The sequence below is a fragment of the Adiantum capillus-veneris genome, chromosome 28, assembly GCF_014529385.1.
Source record: "Adiantum capillus-veneris isolate H3 chromosome 28, ASM1452938v2, whole genome shotgun sequence".
In the NCBI taxonomy this organism is placed as follows: domain Eukaryota; kingdom Viridiplantae; phylum Streptophyta; class Polypodiopsida; order Polypodiales; family Pteridaceae; genus Adiantum; species Adiantum capillus-veneris.
Window position 1 is genome coordinate 62,433,322 of NC_140958.1, and position 24,910 is coordinate 62,458,231.

At 45.9% G+C, this 24,910-nt stretch overlaps 1 protein-coding gene across 1 annotated transcript in view; it reads left to right on the plus strand.

Annotated features, from left to right (window-relative positions):
• The window catches only part of LOC147420556 (HIPL1 protein), a 42,299-nt gene that overhangs the window by 4,358 nt on the left and 13,031 nt on the right, over positions 1-24,910 (plus strand). Inside the window, exon 6 of the mRNA XM_086503900.1 lies at positions 92-333. Coding sequence (XP_086360026.1) covers positions 92-333 — 242 coding nt within the window. The remainder of the gene's footprint in view (positions 1-91; positions 334-24,910) is intronic.

A 24,910-nucleotide genomic window follows, 5' to 3' on the forward strand; every position in this document is an offset into this window, starting at 1 on the left:
TAAATAGTGCCCAGGGATTTTGCTTTCCTTCTCTTTCGCAAGTAGTTTGAGTTAATGCTATTCACTGAATGTAACCCTGACATTTGTTCAGGAGACATTTGAGGAGGTGGACTTGATTACAAAGGGTGGGAACTATGGATGGCGAACTTATGAAGGGACTGCACTATATAATGCCCCAAGGTCACCTGGAGGCAATACAAGTGCCAGCTCTATTCAACCCATTTTTCCCATACTGGAGTATTCTCACAACTCAGTGAATCCTGTCCAGGATGCTGCCTCTATAACAGGAGGCTTTGTCTCAAGATCTGCAGAGGATGCCTGTCTCTATGGCAGGTACGTACACTTCTGCAAATGAAGTTTGGGATGAAGAACCTTGGTTTAGGCTAGTGCTTTGATTCATTCTGACCTGATTTACATGTTGGATATTGATATAAAATGATCTCTTCTCCTCAAGTGCTATTAAAGACTGAAGTGCTATTTATAAAATCATTTAAACAAATGCCCCCCCCCCCAACCCCCCCAAACAAAAAAAAAAAGAAAAAGAAAAAGAAAAAAGAAAAGAAGTAAAAAAACGGTTAAAACCGCTGTGGCTGCATGGCTCGTGGGGATTGCCCTGCGTTCCTTGTGGAGTGTTCACTGTTTGTAATCTTTGACCATTTCGTAATTCTCTGTTTGTCTCTTGGCCTGTTTATCAGTTCATAAATTTTTTGGAGGTTTAATCATCTAGTCACCGTCTAGTACTGAAAATTGACCTTCCTTGAATAGTTTGAGTAGGCGTACATGAGAGGCAATCCTTATTTGCCAATGGGAGCTCAAAAGGAGCCTGTAAGGCATTTCATCAATCTTTTTCTCAATTTGGAAGGAGCCATAATATTGTGGTGCTAACTTAGCGCAGTGTTCCGATTTCTAGTACGTTCATGTTGGTAGTTTTTGCTGCAGTATACCTTAAGCGAGTCTTTGGGAAGTTGGGTATTACACAATAATCATCTTTTACAGAAGAGAGAATGTCAATGCATCGTCTATGGCTAGTCTTTCAGGGTGTGTTACCAGCTGATTGGCGCCCAGATGTTCACTGGCAGCCTATATGAGTGGTTGGTTCCCTTGGCAAGTGCTCTCACGATGATCCAGTTTTCCGCACAGAGGAGGTAGCTCTCTGAAGATTATGGATTAGGGATGGAGTCCCCTTGGTAGAGTTGGCATGGGATCATGGTGAGTGGCAGTGGCTGTTTGAGTAGATTAATCCTTTTGGGAGGAGCTGTAACCGGCCTGTTCAATCCAAAAAGGGCGGTAGACTTTACTTTAAACCTTGATTTAGCTTTCACCCATTATTAGTCGTCTATTTTACCTGTACTTTCAAGACACAACAAAGGGGAGAGGGATACAGGCTGCTAGATTGCACCTGTATGAGTAGACCGACACCAGATTGGCCCCTAACTTAGGCGCCCCTTTCGGTATTTCTTTATTCTTCAAAAGAGGGAATAAACGTTGTGAATCCCTACAAGCTGCCCCGCACAAACTCGGCTGAATTTCCACTGTTCCAGCCCGATTTCGGCAGCATAACTGTACTAGGACACTTTACAGTCAGTATTCCCACGCATTGACTGACTTTCCCGACACATACGGGCACTTTGCAAAACCTGGCGAGAATCTGCAGCACGCTGAATTCTCTGTTTTCAGCCCTGAAAATGCGCCAGATCACCTGTACAGCGGTCCCCTTGCGTCCCCGAACCTCCTGGGGGTATTAGGGTCCGTTTAGGGCCAAAACCCTAAACCTACAAAAATACACAGCAGGCTGTAATTTACTGTTTTGGGCTCCATTTCGCGTGCTGGTCGCATCCTTAGCAAGTCCTCGAGCTCCCGCACCTGTAGGGCTACTTGCCCTTTGAATCGGACGAGATTTCTGACGTGAAACCTCTCCGAATTCACCTGTACCTGCGGGGGATTAGCCGCTAGCTAATCCAGTACCTGTGCAAGAGGCTCTTGCCTCGGCAATCGCGCATGAACCCACAACTGTACATTGGTCAAATCAAGAGCCCACTAGAGGGGCATAACATACTGCCAAAGGGGAGAGAGAGGGCAGTGCGTAGCGTGCAGGGCATCACTCCTGGCACCGCACTGTGCATAAGAGGGAAAGCAAGCACTCCATAGCTCTTAACCTGTGACAAAAACTGAAAATGAGGCTCTCCCCCTCCTAAATTCAGCGCCACTTCTTGTTGCATGAGGCAAGTGCACCAGAAGGTGCCACTTGGCACATCTATAAGCATTTTCCCGTTTCGGGGTTGCCGTCTAAAAATATCCCAACCGGTTGCCCAGTTGACTTCACCGCAGAGTAAGAAAATGTTCCCCTTGTCATTCCGGAGGTAATGACGTCAACACATTTTCAGGTCCCAAAATAGCAGTTCCCTAAATTTTAGGAGATGCTGCCATTGTATCTGTCTAGGTCATCCGACCCTCTTTGTACTCTGCGGCCACATCCAGAACTGAAATGTAGCCTCTGTAGCAAAGGATTCCACTTTGGCTAGTCAATGACCCCACTTGGCTAACTATAGTCCTTGTCCAACCTTAGTGCTCTCTTGCCCTCAGGCCTGGACTCCCTCTGGACAGTTCCACACTAGCTATGCAATGCAGGGCAGTTAGATTTTCCGAGGGGTGTTTCCAAAAAGTGAGTAAATAGATAATAAGAAAGAAATCAACAAAAAGGATAGATACTAGTCACACGCTGGTGACATACCCCCCTCTTGAAATCTCAAACGTCCTCGTTTGCATCTATGTCGTACATGCTTACTGTCAACACTGATGTATTCAACACCTGTCGACACATATACGACACATACATGCTCATTGTCAACCCTGGTGTATTCAACACCTAATCGACTCATGTATTGCCTGCGTGTGAACCCTGTCCCAATGACATAGTGGTAGCTTCGCACTCTGCCATTGCTTTGAGTCACTAACTTTTCCAATGACAAAATGGTAGCTGCACATTTTGCCACTATCTTATAGTACACGTTGGATCCCGTAACACTTTCGAGCATACCCAAACCGACAGTTTAAGAATGCAGTTACACATGTACTCTTTAATAGAAGCAATTACTGTATCCTTGACAAACTGACAAGAAATACTCGCTTCTATAGCACTAACCAAACTTTTGGACATTCCATAAGAGCAATTGCCAAACTGACAATCTTTACAGCTCTAACATTCATGTAACAGGTATTTCATTTGAGCTCACTTTAAATACCATGTACATCATTTGTTTCAAAAGCCATTGTCACACTGACAATCCATGTAGCTTTGAAACTCAAGAGGTCAAGGTAGGTTGCAAATCGAAGGCTTCAAGGTAAAGTGATAACACAGTTGGTGACTTTGCAAGTTCACCTTCTTCCATCCACTTAGCATCCATTGGTGGATAGTTTTTGAACTTTACCAAGTAACGCCTAGCAACCTTGCCTTTCACTTTCCTTTCTTTGTGTGCCAAAATCTGTTCAGGGACCAAGATCTCGTCAAGTTCCTCGACTTCCGGCTGATCTTTAGCTGGCATATCTTCTGGCACATCACCCACATAGGGTCTGAGAAGACTCACATGAAACGCATTGTGAATCTTCCAACTGTCAGGCAATTTCAGCCTATATGCAACATCACTGATTATGTCGCACACTTGAAAAGGCCCATAGTAACGCATGCTGAGCTTTGGAAACAGTCTTTCCTTGCCCTTCATCTTCTTTAACCTTGCCTTTTCAAAGCGTAAAGCACCCAATCACCAAGTGAATATACCACTTCATGACGGTGACGATCAGCTGCTTTCTTTTGCTTTGCCTGAGTCCTTTCTAAGGCCACTTTGACCTTCTTGTACTTTTCATCCATGTCCTGAACATACTTATCTGCTTCAAATATCTTGTCCTTTGTATGCAGTATGGGAGGAACTTTCTTGCCACCTTCAACTATCTCAAAAGGTGCCTTGCCAGTTGATGAATGCACTGTATTATTGTATGCATACTCCACCAATGGCAAATACTGCTCCCACTTTCCTTTATGCTCTGACACATAGCACTTCAGCAGATCTAGGACAGTAGAATTTGCCTCTTCTGACTGCCCATCTGTTTGAGGATGAAATGACGAAGAGAATTTGAGCGTTGTGCCCATATTCTCAAACAAACCTCTCCAGAACAAACTTGTCATGCGTGGATCACGGTCGCTAACAATAGACTGTGGCATGCCATGATACTTGAAAATATTGCTCATAAACAAGCGTGCCATCTGATCTGGCTTTATCTTCTTCCTGACAGGAATAAAATGAGCCTGTTTGCTAAATCTGCAAATAATGGTCCAAATACCATCGTTTCCTGTCTGCGTTCTCGGAAGATCAAAGATAAAATCCATAGCAATACTTTCCCATGGTTTATCTGGAATAGGTAGTGGTTGCAATAACCCTGGTGCCTTTTGCCTGTGAAACTTGACCTTTTGGCATATTAGGTATTCTCGCACAAAGGCATCCACATCTCTTCTCAATGTAGGCCATTAGAAGAATGTCTCAACCGCTTTAACTGTAGCATCGATACCACGATGCCTTGCATACGGTGGGACATGACTCTCTTCCATAACTTTGCGTCGCAATGGCTTTGTGACACACAATCTGCCATGCATCATCATGAACCCGTCTTTAAGAAGATAGTGTTCATGACGTTGTCCATCCATTGGTTGCTCGAAGACCCTTGCAAAATCTTCATCATTTGCATACTGTTCTCTCATATATCAAGTTCATGATGATAAGGAATTGACATAGCTGAAATTTGTGGCTTCCTTGACAAGGCATCAGCCACAACGTTCTTCTTGCCTTCCACATGCACAATCTGAAAATGGAACATGGACAAGATATTTGCCCATCGCATATGCTTCTCAGATAACTTTGTCTGTGTCAAGAAGTATCGCAAGGTCTGATGATCCGTTTGGACAACGAAATCTGCACCTAGCAGGTAGTGTTTCCAACTTAAGAGCGCATGAATCACAGCCAGTAACTCTTTCTCATAAACCTGCATGGTCATCTCTGGCCCTTGCAAAATTCTGCTCTCATAGGCTACTACCCTGCCATCTTGCATTAGCACTTCACCAATGCTACTACCGCAGGCGTCACACTGGACCACAAATGACTTCCTAAGATCTGGCAACACAATGACTGGATCTGAAGTCATCTTTTCCTTTAAGAGATTAAAAGCTGAAATATCTTTTTGTGTCCATCTAAAGGTGACTGCCTTCTTTTGAAGAGCATGTAAAGGTGAAGCAATCTCAACGAAATTTCGGATAAACCTTCTGTAATAGGAGCATAGTCCCAAAAAGCTTCGGACATCATGCACCGTCTTCAAATTTGGCCATGACTTGATCGCTTCAACTTTTGCAGGATCCATTCTGACACCATCCTTTGAGACAATGTGTCCCAGAAAGTGAATCTCTTCCAGAAAAAACTCACCTTTCTTTGCATTGATGAGCAACCTATGACTGCGTAGCTCTTTGAACACAATGGCCAAGTGATGCCTATGCTCCTCTTCATTCTTTGAGTAGACTATCATGTCATCAAAGAATGTACCAACAAACTGTTGGTGTGGACGGAAAATTCTGTCCATCATCCTATTAAACGTAGCAGGAGCATTTGTGAGACCAAAGGGCATCACTAAAAATTCGTAAAGGCCAAACGTTGTTCTAAAAGCAGTCTTGTGCACATCCTCTGATCTAATGCGGATATGATGGTACCCACTCTTTAGATCTATCCCGCTAAACATAGCTGCTCCTTCTAATTTGTCCATAATATCATCAATTCTAGATATAGGGAACCTATTCTTGATGGTATTCTTGTTCAGTGCACGGTAGTCGATGCACATACGCCATGAGCCATCCCTTTTCTGCACCAACAACACTGGAGAATAGAATGGAGATGAACTGGGCTGAATCAGCCCCTTTTCTAACAGCTCCTGTACTTGGCCCATTATCTCTTTCTGCTGAGCCGCACTAACCCTGTACGGAGGCTTATTTGGTGGGCTATTGCCTGGCACCAAATCTATCGCATGGTCCTCGGGTCTCTTTGGCGGTAATTGAGACGGTAATGAATCGGAAAAGCAGTCACTATACTGTTGTAAAAACATTGACCTTTCTTTATCTAGCACAGATAAATTTGATTCATCACAATCTGACACTTCACGTGCAAAAACCAAGTACGCAGAAAGATGCTTTTTCATTACAGAAGTAATAGCAGAAGCTGATACAGTAGGAATAGACTCCCCTTTAAGCTTTACATCCAGAATGTGAGTCTTTCCCCTGCTCTGTACAGTGATCTTTTTGTTGTAGGCATCCATGGTTCCCTGTACACGAAACAACCAAGGAATACCTAACAACACATCACATCCGTCCAGTGGCATGATGTAAAATTCTTGAGCATCTACATAGGACTGGATATGTAGACGCAACTTTCCAATGATGGGTGTCACAGCCTCTGTATGGCCAGGACATGCCAAACCTGCCTCTGCTGTATACCCCATCTCTTCAGGTCTGATTCCCAACTTTGAAGCCAATTCTGGGGAAATGAAGTTGGCTTTGGCACCTGGATCAAAGAAGATAAGCACTGTTTGATCCCTGACCTTTGCCCATGCTCTGCAAAGCTCACTTGCATCCGAATTTGGCTTGTCGCCCACCATATCTGGCACTAGACCAGCCGTGGGCTTCTTTCCTTTCCTGTCCTCCTTGTCTTCAGAATCAGTTGGCCTTTTCTTTGTAGGACAGTTGTAAGCAATGTGGCCAGGCTGCTCACATATAAAGCATTTGTTCTCTGTCCTCAGGACCTTCTTTTGCTCTTCTGACTTGCGAGGAAAACATCTTTTCCATTTCTTTGCTGGTCCTTTTTCTGATTCAGCCGTAGCTTTGTCTTTCCCTGCGTTGGTTGACTCCTGAGTCCCTTTAGGAGCCTCATTGGGAATGTGCTTCTTGGCTGAATTTTTCTTGCCTGATTGCCTTGACGCCAGTGTAAAATTCACAATCTTCTCCCTTGAGCAAACCATTGCCAGTGTTTGCTACCTCGATGAGCTGCGTCAAAGTAGTGACTTTTGTCTTCGTGCAGTATTTTCTCAATCCTTTGGGTAGGCCACAACAATATTTTTCAATCTGTTCTGTCAATGGCACAAACCTATAGGAAGTTAAATAAAGTAGAGCTTTCCAAAACTTCCGATTGTAATCATCCAGATTTCTGCAAGTGGCAGCATTAAGCTGGTGCCATTCTGTCATGACATCTGCTTCGAAATCATCAGATAACCATGCTGCTGCAAAAATCTGCTTGAAGTAAATCCATGTGGACGGAGCTTGCCCTTGAAGCAATAAAGTTGTCCACCATTGTCCCGCATTCGCTGTCAAGAAAGTGGCTGCCTTGCGGACCTTTGAAGCCTCTGTAAAGTTCCCCCCTGCATAGGCCTTGTCAAACTGCTGGAGGAATGAGAGAGCCTTCTTCCTGTCATCAAACCCTGTAAAGGTCGTGAAAGACACACCTTTGCCACCTTCTTTATACGGAGTTGGCCTCTCCAGCGGCGTTAAATTGTCATATGGAAGTGACTGAAACATGGGAACACTATTAGGGTTCATCTGTGTTCCTTGGCCGCTATTAACTTGACATGGAAATGCCATATTTGGCTGCTGATTTGTAATTCCAGCCATACCAAAATTTGCCTGTGGCATCCCAAATTGGCCTTGAGTGCTCTGAAACCCTGGTTGCATACCCATGACACTGTACATGGGGTTAGGCATCATCGTTTGAGCACCCCCAAACAGTGTTCCTGGCCTGTAAAACTGATTTCCAGGTGCATGACCAGCCATGCTCTGGAATACCGATCCACCTCCAAAATAGCCAGGGTGTACTGAAGGTGGTGGGAAGACCTATTGCATAGCCTGTAAGTTGCTTCCCTGCCCATTATAACCAGCTATAGGCTGCTGAAAGGTGGCGGGCTGAACTGGTACAGCTTGAAAGACTGACATCTCAGCCACCTGTTCTTGCACCTTAGGTATAGGTTGTGGAGACTGCATGTTCTCCGTTAAGTGTACAGGTGTTTCCATTGACTGTGCAGTATGAATCACCTGTGCTCGAGTCTTAACAGGCTTTTGAATATGATCCAGTGACCCAACTTGCTGAGACGGAACAGGAGGTTGGAGAAAGGCTAAAAACCTCGGATTCTGCATTACTTGTGTGAACATAGCCACAGCAGTAGCCAACTGGGTTGTGAATATATCGTCATCTGTCTGTGGTGGTCTTGAGGACTCACCCACTTCATGTGTCTGTTGACCCTGTGAAGAGGAAACCTCTTCAGTCACATCATCCGGTCTGTCAGCCATAATTGCAATTCCCTGTGTCTGGTCTATGATCCCCTGTGTCTTCAAGCCCAAAACTGACCAAGGCTCACTTCTATGGGAAAAAGTGATTTAATCCCGTCAAAGGAACCATGTAACCGGCCTGTTCAATCCAAAAAGGGCGGTAGACTTTACTTTAAACCTTGATTTAGCTTTCACCCATTATTAGTCGTCTATTTTACCTGTACTTTCAAGACACAACAAAGGGGAGAGGGATACAGGCTGCTAGATTGCACCTGTATGAGTAGACCGACACCAGATTGGCCCCTAACTTAGGTGCCCCTTTCGATATTTCTTTATTCTTCAAAAGAGGGAATAAACGTTGTGAATCCCTACAAGCTGCCCCACACAAACTCGGCTGAATTTCCACTGTTCCAGCCCCATTTCGGCAGCATAACTGTACTAGGACACTTCACAGTCAGTATTCCCACGCATTGACTGACTTTCCCGACGCATACGGGCACTTTGCAAAACCTGGCGAGAATCTGCAGCACGCTGAATTCTCTGTTTTCAGCCCTGAAAATGCGCCAGATCACCTGTACAGCGGTCCCCTTGCGTCCCCGAACCTCCTGGGGGTATTAGGGTCCGTTTAGGGCCAAAACCCTAAACCTACAAAAATACACAGCAGGCTGTAATTTACTGTTTTGGGCTCCATTTCACGTGCCGGTCGCATCCTTAGCAAGTCCTCGAGCTCCCGCACCTGTAGGGCTACTTGCCCTTTGAATCGGACGAGATCTCTGACGTGAAACCTCTCCGAATTCACCTGTACCTGCGGGGGATTAGCCGCTAGCTAATCCAGTACCTGTGCAAGAGGCTCTTGCCTCGGCAATCGCGCATGAACCCACACAACTGTACATTGGTCAAATCAAGAGCCCACTAGAGGGGCATAACATACTGCCAAAGGGGAGAGAGAGGGCAGTGCGTAGCGTGCAGGGCATCACTCCTGGCACCACACTGTGCATAAGAGGGAAACCAAGCACTCCATAGCTCTTAACCTGTGACAAAAACTGAAAATGAGGCTCTCCCTCTCCTAAATTCAGCGCCACTTCTTGTTGCATGAGGCAAGTGCACCAGAAGGTGCCACTTGGCACATCTATAAGCATTTTCCCGTTTCGGGGTTGCCGTCTAAAAATATCCCAACCGGTTGCCCAGTTGACTTCACGACAGAGTAAGAAAATGTTCCCCTTGTCATTCCGGAGGTAATGACGTCAACACATTTTCAGGTCCCAAAATAGCAGTTCCCTAAATTTTAGGAGATGCTGCCATTGTATCTGTCTAGGTCATCCGACCCTCTTTGTACTCTGCGGCCACATCCAGAACTGAAATGTAGCCTCTGTAGCAAAGGATTCCACTTTGGCTAGTCAATGACCCCACTTGGCTAACCATAGTCCTTGTCCAACCTTAGTGCTCTCTTGCCCTCAGGCCTGGACTCCCTCTGGACAGTTCCACACTAGCTATGCAATGCAGGGCAGTTAGATTTCCCGAGGGGTGTTTCCAAAAAGTGAAAGTAAATAGATAATAAGAAAGAAATCAACAAAAAGGATAGATAGTAGTCACACGCTGGTGACATACCCCCTCTCTGAACAAGCAGTGAAAGCGGCCTCGTATCTCATATTAGACTGGGTAGTGGCATGTGTAGTGCAACTCTCTCTCAGGCTCCATGTGACACAGGGAGCATGTCCTGGCCTCTGCTGGTAATCCGCTGTATCTCCTAGTCTCGATCCGAATCTGGTGTGAAGATGTGCGTATCTGGCCAATAGCACATCGTATCCCATGAGACAAGTGGGTGTCCATGTATCTGGGTCTCGTCACAAAGCCGTCCTCTGTAAGCTGGAGAAGATGCTCTCTGTAGAAAGCCATCTTCGTGCCCAGCTCCTGTGCTGGCTGGATCCATGTCCTCCTGGTGTCTAGCTGAGTCAGGTCCTGGCGGATGAGCCTGGTAATCTCGAACTGTGTAAGGGTCAGAGAGGGTGCATCCAATGAGTATTGGAAGGGGGGCAATCTGTCTATGCTAAACCCATGCGCCTGAAACCATGATGTCATCTCCCCATACCAACATGCTGTATCTCCCTGCGTGGCTAATTGTCGAGAAGACTCAGTGCTAGGCGGGCATATCTGTCTCTGGGTAGTTCTTACATGCGGTGTATGAAGGAGACTGATCTGGTGAATGCCTCAACCACTAATGGGGGGTCAGCTAGCTCTGCTCGGATAATGTCACGTGGTACTGAAGCCTTGGCTCTAATAAGCCATGAGATCATAGAGACTAGAGGCTTCTCCATGTCCCCCCATCCGTCAGTGCAACCCGACCTCCCATGATGATCGAATGAGGGTCCCCAAATCTTAGCTCCATAAAGCAATGCGGAAGCCACCAAAGTGTTAAAGAGCTAGAGCTTCGTTTGAGGCTCTTGAAACTGAACCTGTGAACACATCCTCTCCAATCTACCCAAATGCTGCATGGGCTCTAGTCAGTCTAGTCTCTACTGCTCTCCTCAATGAAAATGCTGGTCCACTAAAGACCACCCCAAGGTAAGTGTAAGCATCTGTATACTCCACTATCTCCTAGCCGTATGTGAATGCTAGGTGCTGACCTCCTGATCCACCGTGGGGTGGTATTAAACACCATAACCTTGGTTTTACCAAGGTTGACAGACAAACCACTTTCATGGGCAAACCTACAAAGCATCCAAGTGACGTTGCTTCCCCTCCGGAGAGTCGGAGATCAACACAATATCATCAGCATATAACAATAGTAAATGTCACAAGACAGGCACCACGTGCCAATAGAAAAGAACAGACTGAACAAACTTTTAGCACTTCAATAACAACTGAACTGAAAGAGAGAGAGACGACACGCGACATGGAGGGGCGGAATTCCACCCATGAGAGTATTGGCCCCAAACCTTGGCGCCCCTTTCGGTATTTCTTTATATTGCATCATCAAAGTACAAGCCGGTACTCCAGACTCTGCACCTTCTCCAAGAAGCATGCCAGATTCTGCTGTTTTAGGGTTTTGGCAGCAGAATTAGGTTTTGCAGGTTTTAGGGTTAGGGTTTCCAGAATTAGGGTTTTGCAGGTTTTAGGGTTAGGGTTTCCAAAATTAGGGTTTTTCAGGTTTTAGGGTTAGGGTTTACAGGTTTTAGGGTTAGGGTTTCAGCAATTAGGATTTCTGGCAGAAATTAGGGTTGGGGTTTTTGCTCTCGGGCAGCCACGTCATCACTTTGTGACAGTTTAGGTCCCTCGGCCACATCTGTAAGTTGGCTCCATTCGGCCACATCTGTAAGTTGGCTCCATTCTTTAGGCTTTGACACGTCAGCAGTTTGTTACAGTAAAATCCATGTCCCTACCAACTGTGCACCTCTATCACCATCTCTCTCAATATAGTCAGAAACCTCGTCCACATATATACCAAATAGAGTAGGAGAGAGGGGGCAGCCCTGCTTCACCCCAAGAGTGGAGTGAATCAATGTAGATAGACGCTGTGAGGTGCGTACATGCCCCACTACTGACCTGTATAATGCCATGATTCCCCAAATGAGCTTTGTGGGTATTCCGATCTCCTGTAGTCTAGCTTTGGGTACTGTGCCAAATGCTTTGCTGAAGTCCACAAATCTACAATAGATCTGTCTTCCATGTGATGTGGATTTTGCCCTCCTCAATAATGGCTCGAGTGTCATGATATGGTCAAGAGTAGAAAAACCTCTCCTGAACTCTACCTGCCCGGCTACACGTATCCCCTCCCTCTCTCCCCATCTACTCAAGTGCTTCTCAAGAATGGATGCATACAACCGTGCCAATGTGTGTCCAATCATGATAGTGCGATAATTCCCAGGCTCCATAGGGTCTCCTGACTTGAAGATAGGTGCAATAGTAGATAAGCTCCAAGTATCAGGCAAGCCCTCATACATGGCAGGGTTGAACATAACTGCTAGAAGCTCTGCTAGTAGATCTCTGGCATGCATGAAATGCTCAACCACTAAGCCATCATGATCATATGCTCTCCCAGTCCTCATCCTGTCAATGGCCTTCTTCACCATCTTAGTGGTGAAAAAAGCACATGTGTGTGGGCATGGATCGGGGGGGGGGGTGGTCGGGAAGGGGCGGCTGTCGAGGAACTGTGTACAAAGATGATGCGTACTGGCCCCAGGCTTCTGTAGAGGTAATGGCGGGGGGGGGGGGGGGGGGCGGGGGGGGGGGGCTCATGAAAGAGTCTCCATGACCTATGTGAGTCCTAACTCAAGAATAGCTGGTATAGATCCTACTCTAGTCGAGCCAAAAATGCCCTCTTCTTCCACCGCACAAGGCATCGGAAGTCAATATGTGACTGTCTGTGAGTAATGTCCCCTAAAAGCACCTCCCTCTGAAGTCTAGCTCTTGTCTTGCGGCATTTCCTCATCATACTAGCTATTCTAGGGCATGCTCCACAGTCTCTGCTCAAGCTGGGTGTGTCGATATGCCTCTGTTGCTACATCATGTAATGTCTGTATCAATATAGTAGTAAGCTCCCCCACGGGTCGCCCTGGCTTCCTAGTGCACAGGCGTCTGTAGATGCCATCTATGTATACAGAGTCCGTCTCCTGCGTGAAGGTGTAGCGATTAGGGGCTGCTACCCGTGGCCTGTGTGCTAGACTAAACTGGAAAGAGATGGTCATCGACACAAGAGTATGATCCACTACCACACCAACAGGTCTCGGTCCAATTGTGAGATCCTGGATACTAGAGACGAAGCTCGGCTGTGCCATGACATAATCCATTGTGCTGGCTCCATGTCTGTGTGGAAAGCATGTAAAACCTTCCGTAGCGGGAAAATCTGTAGGCCATTCAAGATGGCTAGTCCATGTGCAGTCCCCATGTCTATCAAGTGTCGTCCATACTCAGTATGCTCCACATCCTGTGATAGTCTAGATAGGCCCATCTCTGCAATATCCAACTCTCTCAGCATCTTCTCTGAAGTATCATTAATACTGTCTGGTGATGTGCAGTCCTAGCATTGAAGTCCTGGTGGATGATAATGTCACCATCTCTAGAGAAGTCTCGTATGTCATCATCCAAAATAGAAAAGGGGACTGTCCTTTGGGTGGTGCATATACTGACATTCTCGGGGGGCAGCAGCAAGTAGCAATGTAAAGATACCTTCCTGTCTCTGCCCTTAATCTCACCTACATGTACCTAGCTTGCTCATCCCTGCGGGCTATATGTATCAATGGTTGCAACTCCTCCCTGAATAACATTGCCACTCCCCCCGAGCCCCGCCCTCTGTGTTCTGATCGTGTCTCTTGTCTGCAGGCTATCTCCCATCTGTATCCACTGATGTGAGGCATAGACTGCCCAAGGGCCTGATGTGTCTCAGTAGAAGACGATGTCTCTCCCAGTAAAACTATCCTCAAAAGCACCCACATCAAGGCGCATAGATCCATTACAATTCCAGGTAGCAACTTTGAGTGCGGTCCCATAGGTCTCGCATTGTCATGTGGAGCGTCGCTCCAATGTCACCACTCTTCCTCTCGATAAAAGGCAATGTTACTTTTTTCCTTGCCGCTCTAATCTCCGGCATTACCTCCTGCATATGAGCGATTTGCGAGAGGGTAAGGTCATCCTCAAGAAAGATGCCCGTCTTCTTAAGAGTTGGTCTCTTCTTCTGTATCAGACTTGGACACCCCAAGTCTAGAATCTGTCGCGACACGAGAGATAGATTCGCTTTAAACACTTCGAAACTTTAAAAATCATCGTTCAATTCGAGATGACACGGCCTGGCGTAGTTAGGTGCCAAGAGAGATTGGCCCCAAAGATTGGCGCCCCTTTCGGTATTTATTTTTGTATTAAAATAATCGAGCAAGTACAGGTACCCTAGGCTCTCCTTTGCTCACCGGCTCGTCAGCTCTGAATGAGCCAGAGAGAGGCACAAGGGACTTATTTAAAGGCCCATGGCCTTGAAAAAACAGTGGTCAGCAATGCATATTGCAGATGTCCGTTCAGAGCCATGTCAGCAGTCCTTACGTAATTTTTTTAATTGCTCCTTTGTGTCCCTTTGGCCCCTCGTCACTCACCCCACAAGTTGGAACAACTTATTAGGGGTTTCTTTATTAATGGACATGCCATGTAAGCGGTTTGTGACATACCCCCCTCTTGAAAGAATGGTAATCGTCCTCGATTACGCCTGCAAAACAGAGAGGCCATGAACCAGTTCAACAGACACTGACTCTACATACCAACGCTCTAGACCCACACAAATCTAGCACTTGCACATAGACGACAGTCACATCACATGAACTCAAATCAATCATATAAAAGTTCGTTCTCAATCTCAGACCATGACTGCCAGCAACGTATTTAGTAATCGCATCTAGATCCATCGCAGACCTCATGGATGTCAGATTAACTAATCCTTATTGCGATCATGTCTGTAGAGATTGTCGAGAGAGAAATGATGTAGTCATTTCGTCTTTCATTCTTGCACTCAAACAAGTCACATGAGAGAGTACAAATCATTCATGTTCAATTTCGAGAATTTCATAAAGTCATGCAGCAAAATACTAACAGCACAACAGTATCCCTGAAACCCAAAGGAATGTCAGTGACTCTATTCAATCCAGGTGATCTGTGACAAAGGATCGGAGTGACTCCCCTCTTGTGCAATCCCTCTGTACCAGATTCAACCCTGCTGATCTGCAGGATCTCTCGGAGTAGACGCAGCTAAAAGAATGCCTCAAGGTAAAGTTCCAAAATCTGAGGAGTATTTGCTAGGTCCTCCTCCTCCATTCACTTTGCATTCAATACCGGATAGTTCTTGAATTTAACTAAGAACTGCCGAATCACTTTACCTTTTACTTTTCTTCCTTGTGTCCCAAAATCTATTCAGGACAAGTATCTCCTTACTCTCTTCCACTTTGGGTTGCTCATCAAGCTCCCCATCAACTGGCACCTCACCTTGAAAAGGTTTCAAGAGACTCACATGGAACACATTGTGAATCTTCCAAGTATCTGGCAGCTTGAGTCGAAAGGATTATCTTTTCTTTAATCTGGAAAGGGCCATAATATCTCATGCTAAGCTTAGGAAAACTCCGCTCCTTTCCCTTTCATTTCCTTAGGCGTGCTTTTTCAAAACGTAAGAGCATCAAGTCGGCTTCGTTTAATTTCAAGTCGCATCGATGTCGATCTGCTGCCTTCTTGTGTCGTTCTTGAGACTTCTCTAGAGCCTTGCAGACCTTGGAAAAGCAGTGTCCAAGTCCCTCGTGTACTGATCGGCTTTAAAAATCTTGTCTTTAGTGCTGGAAAGGGAGGAACCTTTTGAGCACCTTTAATTATTTCAAATGGCGCTTTTCGGTCGAAGAGTGAACCGTTTTATTGTAGGCAAATTCCACCAAAGGCAAATATTTTTCCCATTGAGTCTTCTGATCAGAGATGTAAGACTTGAACAAACCCAAAACAGTTGAATTTGCAATCTCAAATTGCCCATCTGTCTGCGGGTGGAAAGATGACAAGAACCGCTACCGTGTGCCAAGATTCTTCCAAATAGCCCTCCAAAACAAACTCGTGAATCGGGAATCTCTGTCGGAGATGATTGTCTCAGGCATGCCATGTAACCGAAATATATGTGCAATGAACAGTCTTGCTAAAAGGTTAGGCTTGATTGTTTTCTTCACTGGCATGAAGTGAGCTTGCTTGCTAAATCTTCCAATGACAGTCCAAATGCCATCGTGCCCACTCTGAGTCTTCGGGAGATCAAAGATGAAATCCATGGCAATACTTTCCCAGGGGTGGGTGGGAATGGGTAAAGGTTGTAATAATTCCTGTGCCTTATGCCTGCTAAACTTGACCATTTGGCATACTAAACAGCTGCGAACAAAGTCGTCATCCTTCTCGAGTCTCGGCCAAAATAAATAATGCTCCACCCCTTCAAGGTGATATCGATGCCGCGGTGACCCGTAAATGGTGGACAATGGGACTCTGACAAGACCTTTTCCCTCAAAGGCTGTGTGGCACACAACATCGTTTTCTGCATCAAGTAGCCATCCTGTATGGAATATCCTGGAACTGTCTCCCCATTTTATCCGAGTAAAAACATCAGTAAAGTTCGGATCTGTGGCGTATTGGTCTACCATATCCTCGAAGCTTCTATGATGTATTGCGGAAATAGCCAAGACGAGGGGCTTCCGAGACAATGCATCTGCCACTAAATTTTTTTATCCTTGAACATGGACAATCTGGAAGTGAAACTGTGACAAAATGTTAGCCCACCGCATTTGCTTTTCGAAAAGCTGTTTCTTTGACAAGAAGTAGCGCAGACTCTGATGATCAGTAAAAACTATGAAATTGACTCCGAGTAGATAATGTCGCCACCGTGTGAGAGCATGGATCATTGCCAATAGCTCTTTCTTATAAATTTGGGCCACTAGTTCTGGCCTTGAAAACATTCTGCTTTCATAAGCAATCACATGGCCTTCTTGCGTCAAGACCGCTCCCAGACTACGACCACAAGTGTGATAATAAACTTCAATTGGCTTTTGCAAATTTGGCAAAGCCAACACTGGTCCAGTAGCCAATTTTTCTTGAAGTGTCTAAAAAGCAGTCACCTCTATCGGTCCCCACGAGAAACGAACTCTTTTTTGAATCAATAAGTGCAAAGGCGAGGCTATCTCTGCAAACTTCTGAATGAACCGCCGATAATAAGAGCACAAGCCCAAAAAGCTTTGAACTTCATGAACATTCTTCAAGTCAAACCAATCGCGGATAGTCTCAATTTTGGCTGGGTTCATCTGTACTCCTGCTGCTGAGACTATGTATCTCCGACAAGAAAAACTCGCTCTTTTTGGCATTAATAACCAATCTATGATCGGGCAATGCTTGAAAGACCGGTAGTAGATGGTGTCGGTGCTTTGCTTCATTGTTGGAGAAAACTATAATGTCATCAAAGAAAGTGCCTACAAACGATCGATGCTCCGGAAAAATCCCATCCATCATTCGGTTGAAAGTTGTTGGAGCATTTGTAAGTCTAAAGGGCATCACCAAAAATTCATACAAACCAAACTTGTCCGAAAGGCTGTCTTGTAGACATCTCTCGAAGCGATTATGATCTGATGATATTTGCTTTTCAAATCAATCTTGTTGAAACAAGAGGATCCTTGAAGTCTGTCAAGAACATCATTGATCCTTGGAATAGGGAAACAGTTCTTGATGGTGATTTTATTGAGAGCTCTGTAATCAATACACATTCTCCAAGATCCGTCTTTCTTTAGTACTAAAAAAATCGGAGAACAATAAGGTGATGTACTAAGTTGGATAAGACCCTTTTCTAACAATTCTTTGACTTGGTTCATGATCTCTTCATTCTGGGCTTGGCTAACTCGGTAAGGTGGTCCGTTCTATGGTGTGCTTCTAGGAATCAAATCAATAGTATGGTCCTCAGGACGAGGTGGAGGTAACTCGCCTGGTAGGCCTTCTCAGAAACAGTCAGCATGGGTGTGCAGAAAGTCTTGTCGTTCTTTATCCAATTCAGACATATTGGTTCTTTGTTCATCATTCAATTCTTTCAAATAGATCGAGTAAACAAAAAGACTGGATTCCACTAATTTCAAAATGGCCGAAGCCGATACAATAGGGACGGATTCTCCCTTCAATTTTACATCCAAGTACAATTTACTTGCCCTTCTCGTTTGTCAAAGTCGCTTTCTTGGCCCAATAGTCGACCACGGCGATTGTCTTGTGGTACCAAGGGATTCCTAGGAGGATGTCACACCCTTCCAAAGGCATGATGTAAAAGTCCTCGTGCCCTAAATACCCTTGATAATGCAAATGAAGTTTGCCAATGATAGGTGTAATGAAAACATCCCGTTTGGGCACCGCTAAAACTCCCTCTGCCGGTGGCCCCATCCTGTTGGGCGTAACCTCAAGTGAGTCGCCAATTCAGGTGAAATGAAGTTGGCCTTGGCTCCTCCATCAAAGAAAATGAGGGCTTCCTGATCCTTTACTTTGCCCCCAGTGCGGCAAAGTTCCGTACTTTCGTCCATGTGACTTGGGTCCGGTCCCCATGCAATCCGGTACTAGTCCTGCTTTCATCTTGCCTTTTTTGCCACGTTTTTCTGCTGCTCTAGAACTCTCTGGCCTTTCTCAATTTGTCCTCGTTGTGCCTTTTTGGGGCACTTTGTGGAAATGTCAGAGAAATAGGGGACTCGGGGACATGGCCCTTTTTCGGTAGGGACGGAACGTGGGACGGGACGGGATGGGGGGAGGCGACGCAGACGGGTCCCTCACATGGGACGCGTCCCGAGATGCGGGTCCCTAGTGACACATCAGGCGGGACGTGGACAGGGGACCCCACACCTTTTGTCTAGGCTTTTTAGAGTCTTGAGCTATATGTCAATGTTGCCCACTAGACTCTACTAATCCACACTTCACTTGTACATCATTACTTTTTTCCCTTTGAGTATGATGATTGATCATCACGTCAACATGTGCGGCGCGTGCTCGCCGCTTTCTTACCGCATGTCATATTTTGGTATTTATGAGTGCAAACCCCACTTTTTCTTTGCAATCTTGTGCTCTTAGTGTTGTCTAGTATAGAACAAGTGTTTTTTAACACGCGTCCCCTGACCCGTCCCCCGTCCCCTGTTTTGCCATGTCCTCGGGACCCGTCCCCGTCCCCGTCCCCATGTGACTATGGGAAATGTGTCCTGACTCCTTGTTCCCCGCAACCAAAACACTTCCCCTCTTTGCGATAGTCAGCTCTCTGTTCCGCAATAAATTCGGGTCGTGCATCCTTCCTTTTGGGAGTTCTTCTTTCTATTGTCGTTTGTCGAGTTCTGTTCGGTCCGTTGTGTCAAAACTTCATCAATGGGGTAAGTCAAGTTACCCAAATGTATCGAGAATCCCCGCTTAGCATGTCCCATCAGTTGTTGTATAGACTCGGACTTTTGCTCAAGGCAGTAATCTAGGATCTCTCTAGGGAGCCCGCAACAAAACTGCTCAATCTGTTCTTTAAAAGTGACCTTCTTAAACGAAGAGATCGGTAGAAAAGAATCCCAGAACCTTTCACAATATGCGTCCAAAGTGTCACCCTTGGTCATCCGAAGATGGTTCCAAGTGGTTCTCACATCCCGTTCATACTCCTGGGTCAACCAAGAAGAAATAAAGAGCCATTTGAACCTCTTGATATTGGAGTGCTCCGAGTAGTGTCCTCTGGAGAAGGCTATCAAACTGCTGAATGAAAGCGAAAGCCTTCGGAGCATTTCAGAATCCGTAAAAGGATACAAATTTCACTGACTGTCCACCCTCTTTAAATACCTTTGTCTTTTTGTTCGTCTTCGAGGAAATCATACTAGTTGGCTATGTAAAAGTGTTTATTCTTTGCATAAAACATGTGATCGTCGGAGTCTGAACTTTGAGAGGATGACTCGTCCGTAGAACTCTCAGAAACTAGTTGGAGTGTGACCTTTGCCTTTTTCTTGTTTTTTCCAAAACTTTGTTTCTTGCTTCGCTTCTTGCTCTTTTTGTCCTCCTTGCTCGAGTTGGAAGAGGAAGAGCTAGAAGAACTTTCATAAGAAGAATTGGGTAGTCCTTCAAAACGCACATGCTTCTTCTGTTTTCGTTGCTGTTTCAAAAGAAGATTGACGGCCCAAGTAACCGGGGTACTCAGTTCTCTTATGGCGCTTCTTCGTGTCTAGAAGCTGATTGATTCGGGTCTCGGCAATATCATGGAGTTCTTCTTTAGTGAACATTCTCGGAGTAGGAGGTTTCTTGTTTGCTGGTTTGATTGGTGTCTCAATGGCTTTTGCCAATGAGTATGCACTTCATCCATCGGGTGCCGGGTAAACAATTTGGCATACTAAGGATCCTTGGTAAACTAAAGCATCTGCTTTGCATACTCATCAACCTGCTTTGACGTTGCATCTCTATGAGTTCATACTGCGAGGGCCAAGGTGTCCATACTCATTCTCCGCTAATCCGCATGAATTTCCCGTACTGCCTTTCGCTTTGGAGGTGGCAGATGGAGTCGTTTGATTCTTTTCGGAATCCATAGGTGCCGCGAAAGAAGGATCAAATATCCCGGTAGAAGAGAAATCGGCCGTGCTCTGATACCATTGTAACAGACTTGGACACCCCAACTCTAGAACTTGTCGCGACACGAGAGATAGATTCACTTTAACACTCCAAAACTTTAAAAATCACAGTTCAATTCAAGACGATACGGCTAGGCGTAGTTCCGTGCCAAGAGAGATTGGCCCCAAAGACTGGCGCCCCTTCCGGTATTTCTTTTGGTATTAAAATACTCGAGCAAGTACAGGTGCCTTGGACTCTCCTCCGCTCATCGGCTCGTCAACTTTGAATGAGCCAGAGAGAGGCCCGAGGGACTTATTTAAAGGCCCATGGCCTTGAAAAAGCAATTTACATGAAAAGCTTTAGTTCAAAAAAGCATATGGTGCCAAAAGCTATCGCCCAAAGTAGTCAGCGCAATTCACGGAATTTCGTGCACTTGCCACGTCAACAGCGCATATCGTGGGCGGCCCTACTGCCAGCCATGTCGGCAGTCTTTACGCAATTTTTTAATTGCTCCTTTGTGTCCCTTTGGCCCCTTGTCACTTACCCCATAGGTTGGAACAACTTATTAGGGGTTTCTTTATTAATGGGCATGCCACGTAAGCAGTTAGTGACATCTTTGAAATTCCTTCTTCACTTCCATGGAGGGAAAACAAAGGATGAATGCCCTTTCTTTCGAGGTTTCCTATTGCTTCCATTTTTCTTGTTATTGCCCACTCTCCAAGCTTTTCTGTGCATCGACTCATTAACCCCCATCAAAGCCATGAGTTCTTTTACCTCTTCGTCCACAATATCTTTGTCTTTAAGGCCGCAAATTCTCACATGTAAAGCGCACACACGCCTTCTTTGCTCCTCTTCTAGTGTCAACTTTCAAGTTAATAATGGCGGGTGTGGACATTGTTTCCTTGCCTTTTCCTTTCTTGGCAACCTCGATCCGTTTCTCGGTCTCATCCGCCTTCTGTTGAGTCTTTGTAATAACATCCACCCAAGAAATCGTCATTTCTTTGTGTTGCTCTTCCCCATCTTTGATGGCCCGCACTTGCTCTTTAATCGTGCTGAGTTCTTCTATTATTAAGGGTTACAATTCTCCCTCTTCAAGTGTTTTTCGTGATCGTACCTCGGTGAGATCCTTCTTGAGTGACGCAATCTCTTCATCTTGGGCCGTCCACAATCTTTGAGTGTAGTTATCTTGCTTTCTTGGACCAACACGCGTTCTTCGAGCATCTTTATTGTGCGCAAGAGGTTGCGGTTGATCTTGTTAATGGTTTCGGTCATTTCTTCTTTGCACTTTTGAATGGCATCCTCTAAGGGGTCAGTCTTGTCATTTTGCTTCCTCATGCTTGATAGCCGCCAAAAACGAGGGGGTACGGAAAGTACTGGTGGCAAAAAGAAGACCACACTATACGCAGAAGTGTTTCCACATTATGTATACATGTTCTCCCACATCAAGCATACATGTCAAACATACATTTTCCGTATAGTCTGCGTGCCCTTCTAATTTTTTTGAAAAATCCCCGCTCCCCTTCCCCCTCCCGCAATTTCTGCAATCTGAAATTTCAGAAATTTATTGAAAAACTGAATTTCCCGAATTTCCCGAATTTCGTGCAGGTCGATTTCTGTTTCTAGGAATTTGTAGGTCTGTGTGATCGCCCCTCTACTTGGGCTGCTGCGCACAACCCAAGGGTGTCCACCCCGTCAGGTCTACGCGCACGTGTTTCAGGCCAGCGTTCGCTGCTGCACTTGTTTCAGGTTAGCGCAAAGCTGCTTTGTGCCTCTCTGCTGCCCTGCGCACCTGGTGGAAGGGTACCTCTGTTGCCCGTCCTGAGAGAGAGAAGGAGACCACACTCGCGTGTTGCCTGCCTGCTCACTACCTGTTCGCGACTAGCGTGCTCACAACCTGCTCATGAACTGAGAGAGAGAGAGAGAGAGAGAGAGAGAGAGAGAGAGAGAGAGAGACGTGCAGATGGCTCTATGTGCTAGATGGACATGCTTTAGTGACTTCCAGAGCCAATTTTCCACCGATCCGTAGATAGGAGTGTCTAGAATCCTAGGAGGATTAGTACAGGCAATTTTGTGAGCCTATTTGTAGGACGTGCATATGTTATTACACTATGCTGGGCATTTGGCATGACGTGCATGTAGTTTTAGGTTAGAGGAATTCAATGAGCCATTCCCCGCGTCGATAGGATTCTTAGATCCGTAGATGTGTGACAGTCTTGCCCAGAAACTGAGCCCTAGTCAAACTTATTAATAAATCATTTTAATAACTTATTTTATAAGAATTTGACAAAGGTTTTGCCCTACCTAGACCTTACTTGCAAATTTGACCTATAAAAGGAGCATAGCTCCATCGATTTGGATTAGACTTGGGAGCACTAGCAACAAACCATCCCTAGCGTTTTGCAAGAGCATGCAGCCTGGCATTGTTTTTGCCCCAGATCAGCCCTAGCATTTTGGGGGCAAATTGCAATTCAGCGAGCTATTTGCTAGATCACACCTACAGCTAGCCTTTTCCATGTAGATCAGCCAACGTATTCAGTTTTTAGCCCACTTCCTCGCGGGAGACGTGCAAGATCTGCTAACCCCAGCCATCCAGATGCAGTCTGGTGCTTCAACAGCCCATTGAGCCTCTTCTCGGCCATTCCCTCGCCCATCGCTGCCCATCATCGGCATCATTGAGATTTGCATTTTCAACGCTTCATTCCTCTCACATCGGGAGTGCAAATCAGCCCCAAATACCCCTTGGTGGCCATCCACAATCCCACATTGAGACGGATCCAAAGGTGCATCAAATCAGCCCTAGAGGTGCTTCATCTTGAAGAGTTACCGTGGTGACATTCCCGATTCGATTCAGTAAAGTATACATTGAGGTATTGCATGTGTGTACATTCCATTTACACAATCAAAAGCAACTACCACTAATCCCCTCCCTACAGCTCAAATGCAACTGTCGGCAGCGTGAACTTCCCTATTGAGGTAGTGCGCGAGCCCCTGCTTCTGTTTAGCTTGTGCGATTCAGCGGGCTTAAGGTGTGCGCGCCATAGTAGCCTGTGCCCCTTGCCTAAGCCCATCCTGTGCATCCTCCGTGCAGCCTAACCAACCCGTTACCCTAACCCCATCTGCTCTGTCCACCCCTACCCAACCTCCCACCTGCCCGCCATCCATTGCCCCCGCCCCTTCTCGCCCCCTCCTCACTGTCCTTTTTGCCTGCCGCTACCCATCTACCAAACCTACCACCGCCACCCTGCCTACACCTGCACATCCTCGCCCAGCCAACTGGACTCTGTCACTCTCTCCGCTGGACTCTGTCACTCTCTCCGCAAGTAGATTGGTAAAGGCGCAACCCACCCTTGTTTACAGAAGGGTAGTGAGACAGAGGTTGTCAAAGGTAGAGCGGCCCCTAGACAGACCTTCATAGGAGAGGTTACTAGGCGAGGATCGAGAGGAGGCAAAAGAGAAATTGGACAGAGGGGTAGAGCAGGATCAACAGTCGATGGCAGTTCAAGAGCAGCCCGAGGTACCCCAGGATAGACCAGTACAACAGTTTGGACAATTTCCAGTTTAGAGATGCCTTGGGAAGGTTGGTTTGGTTAGAGAGATGTACATCTTGCTACCTTCCCTTGGCCTTTGAGGTGGACGGTGAGTGGGCCCCCCTACCTCTCTTACAGTTTGGTTGTGCTGAAGATCTGCTTTCTTTTTTGGAGTACATCATCTGGGAATGCTAGAATGGATGCGGATGATTTTAGAGGCACGGCCTAGGGGGTTACTCAGTCCCTTGGATTTTGTCAGCTGCTAGAGGAGATTTATGCAGTGGATGCTTCATATCCATCAGATAAACAACATTGGATTCAGTGGTTTTTGCTACATCGCCTGAGTCGGATTAGAGCTTTGGGCAGCTTTGTGTTGGCTTGATCACTACCCAGAGAGCTACACTTCACCACCTAGTTAAAGTATCTTTACCCTCAAATGTTTTCCTGTAGTTTTTTATGGGATTTTTCCCCATGTTATCATGGTACATTCATCAGGGTTTTTCCCATATTTCTTGTATATGGACCGATGGTCGATTTTATGTAATGCAAAGGGTCAAAGCCCCACTTTCGTTGAGAGAGAGAGAGAGAGAGAGAGAGAGAGAGAGAGAGAGAGAGAGATTTTGATTTGTCGTCCACGGAGGTCAGATATGACCTATGGGACCAAAGCAAAAACAGTACGACGATACCTCTCGAGTGAAGGTATGGGATATATATCAGTTAAGGTCTGAGGGACCATCAATAGAGTAAAAGAAGATGAAAAAATAAAAACACAACTAAAACCAAAACTAAGGAGGGTTAAGGGATGGGAGTCCGAAACTCTTTGTCACGTGACACATCCAACCATATGTGTCCGTGGACAAGCTACACCATAACAGGGTCTACGTCAGTCCAGTCAGTCTAGATTAGAAGTGATCTGGTACTTTTGTGAGTCTATTCGTAGACCGTGCATGCCCAGTCACTTAGTGTAGATGCA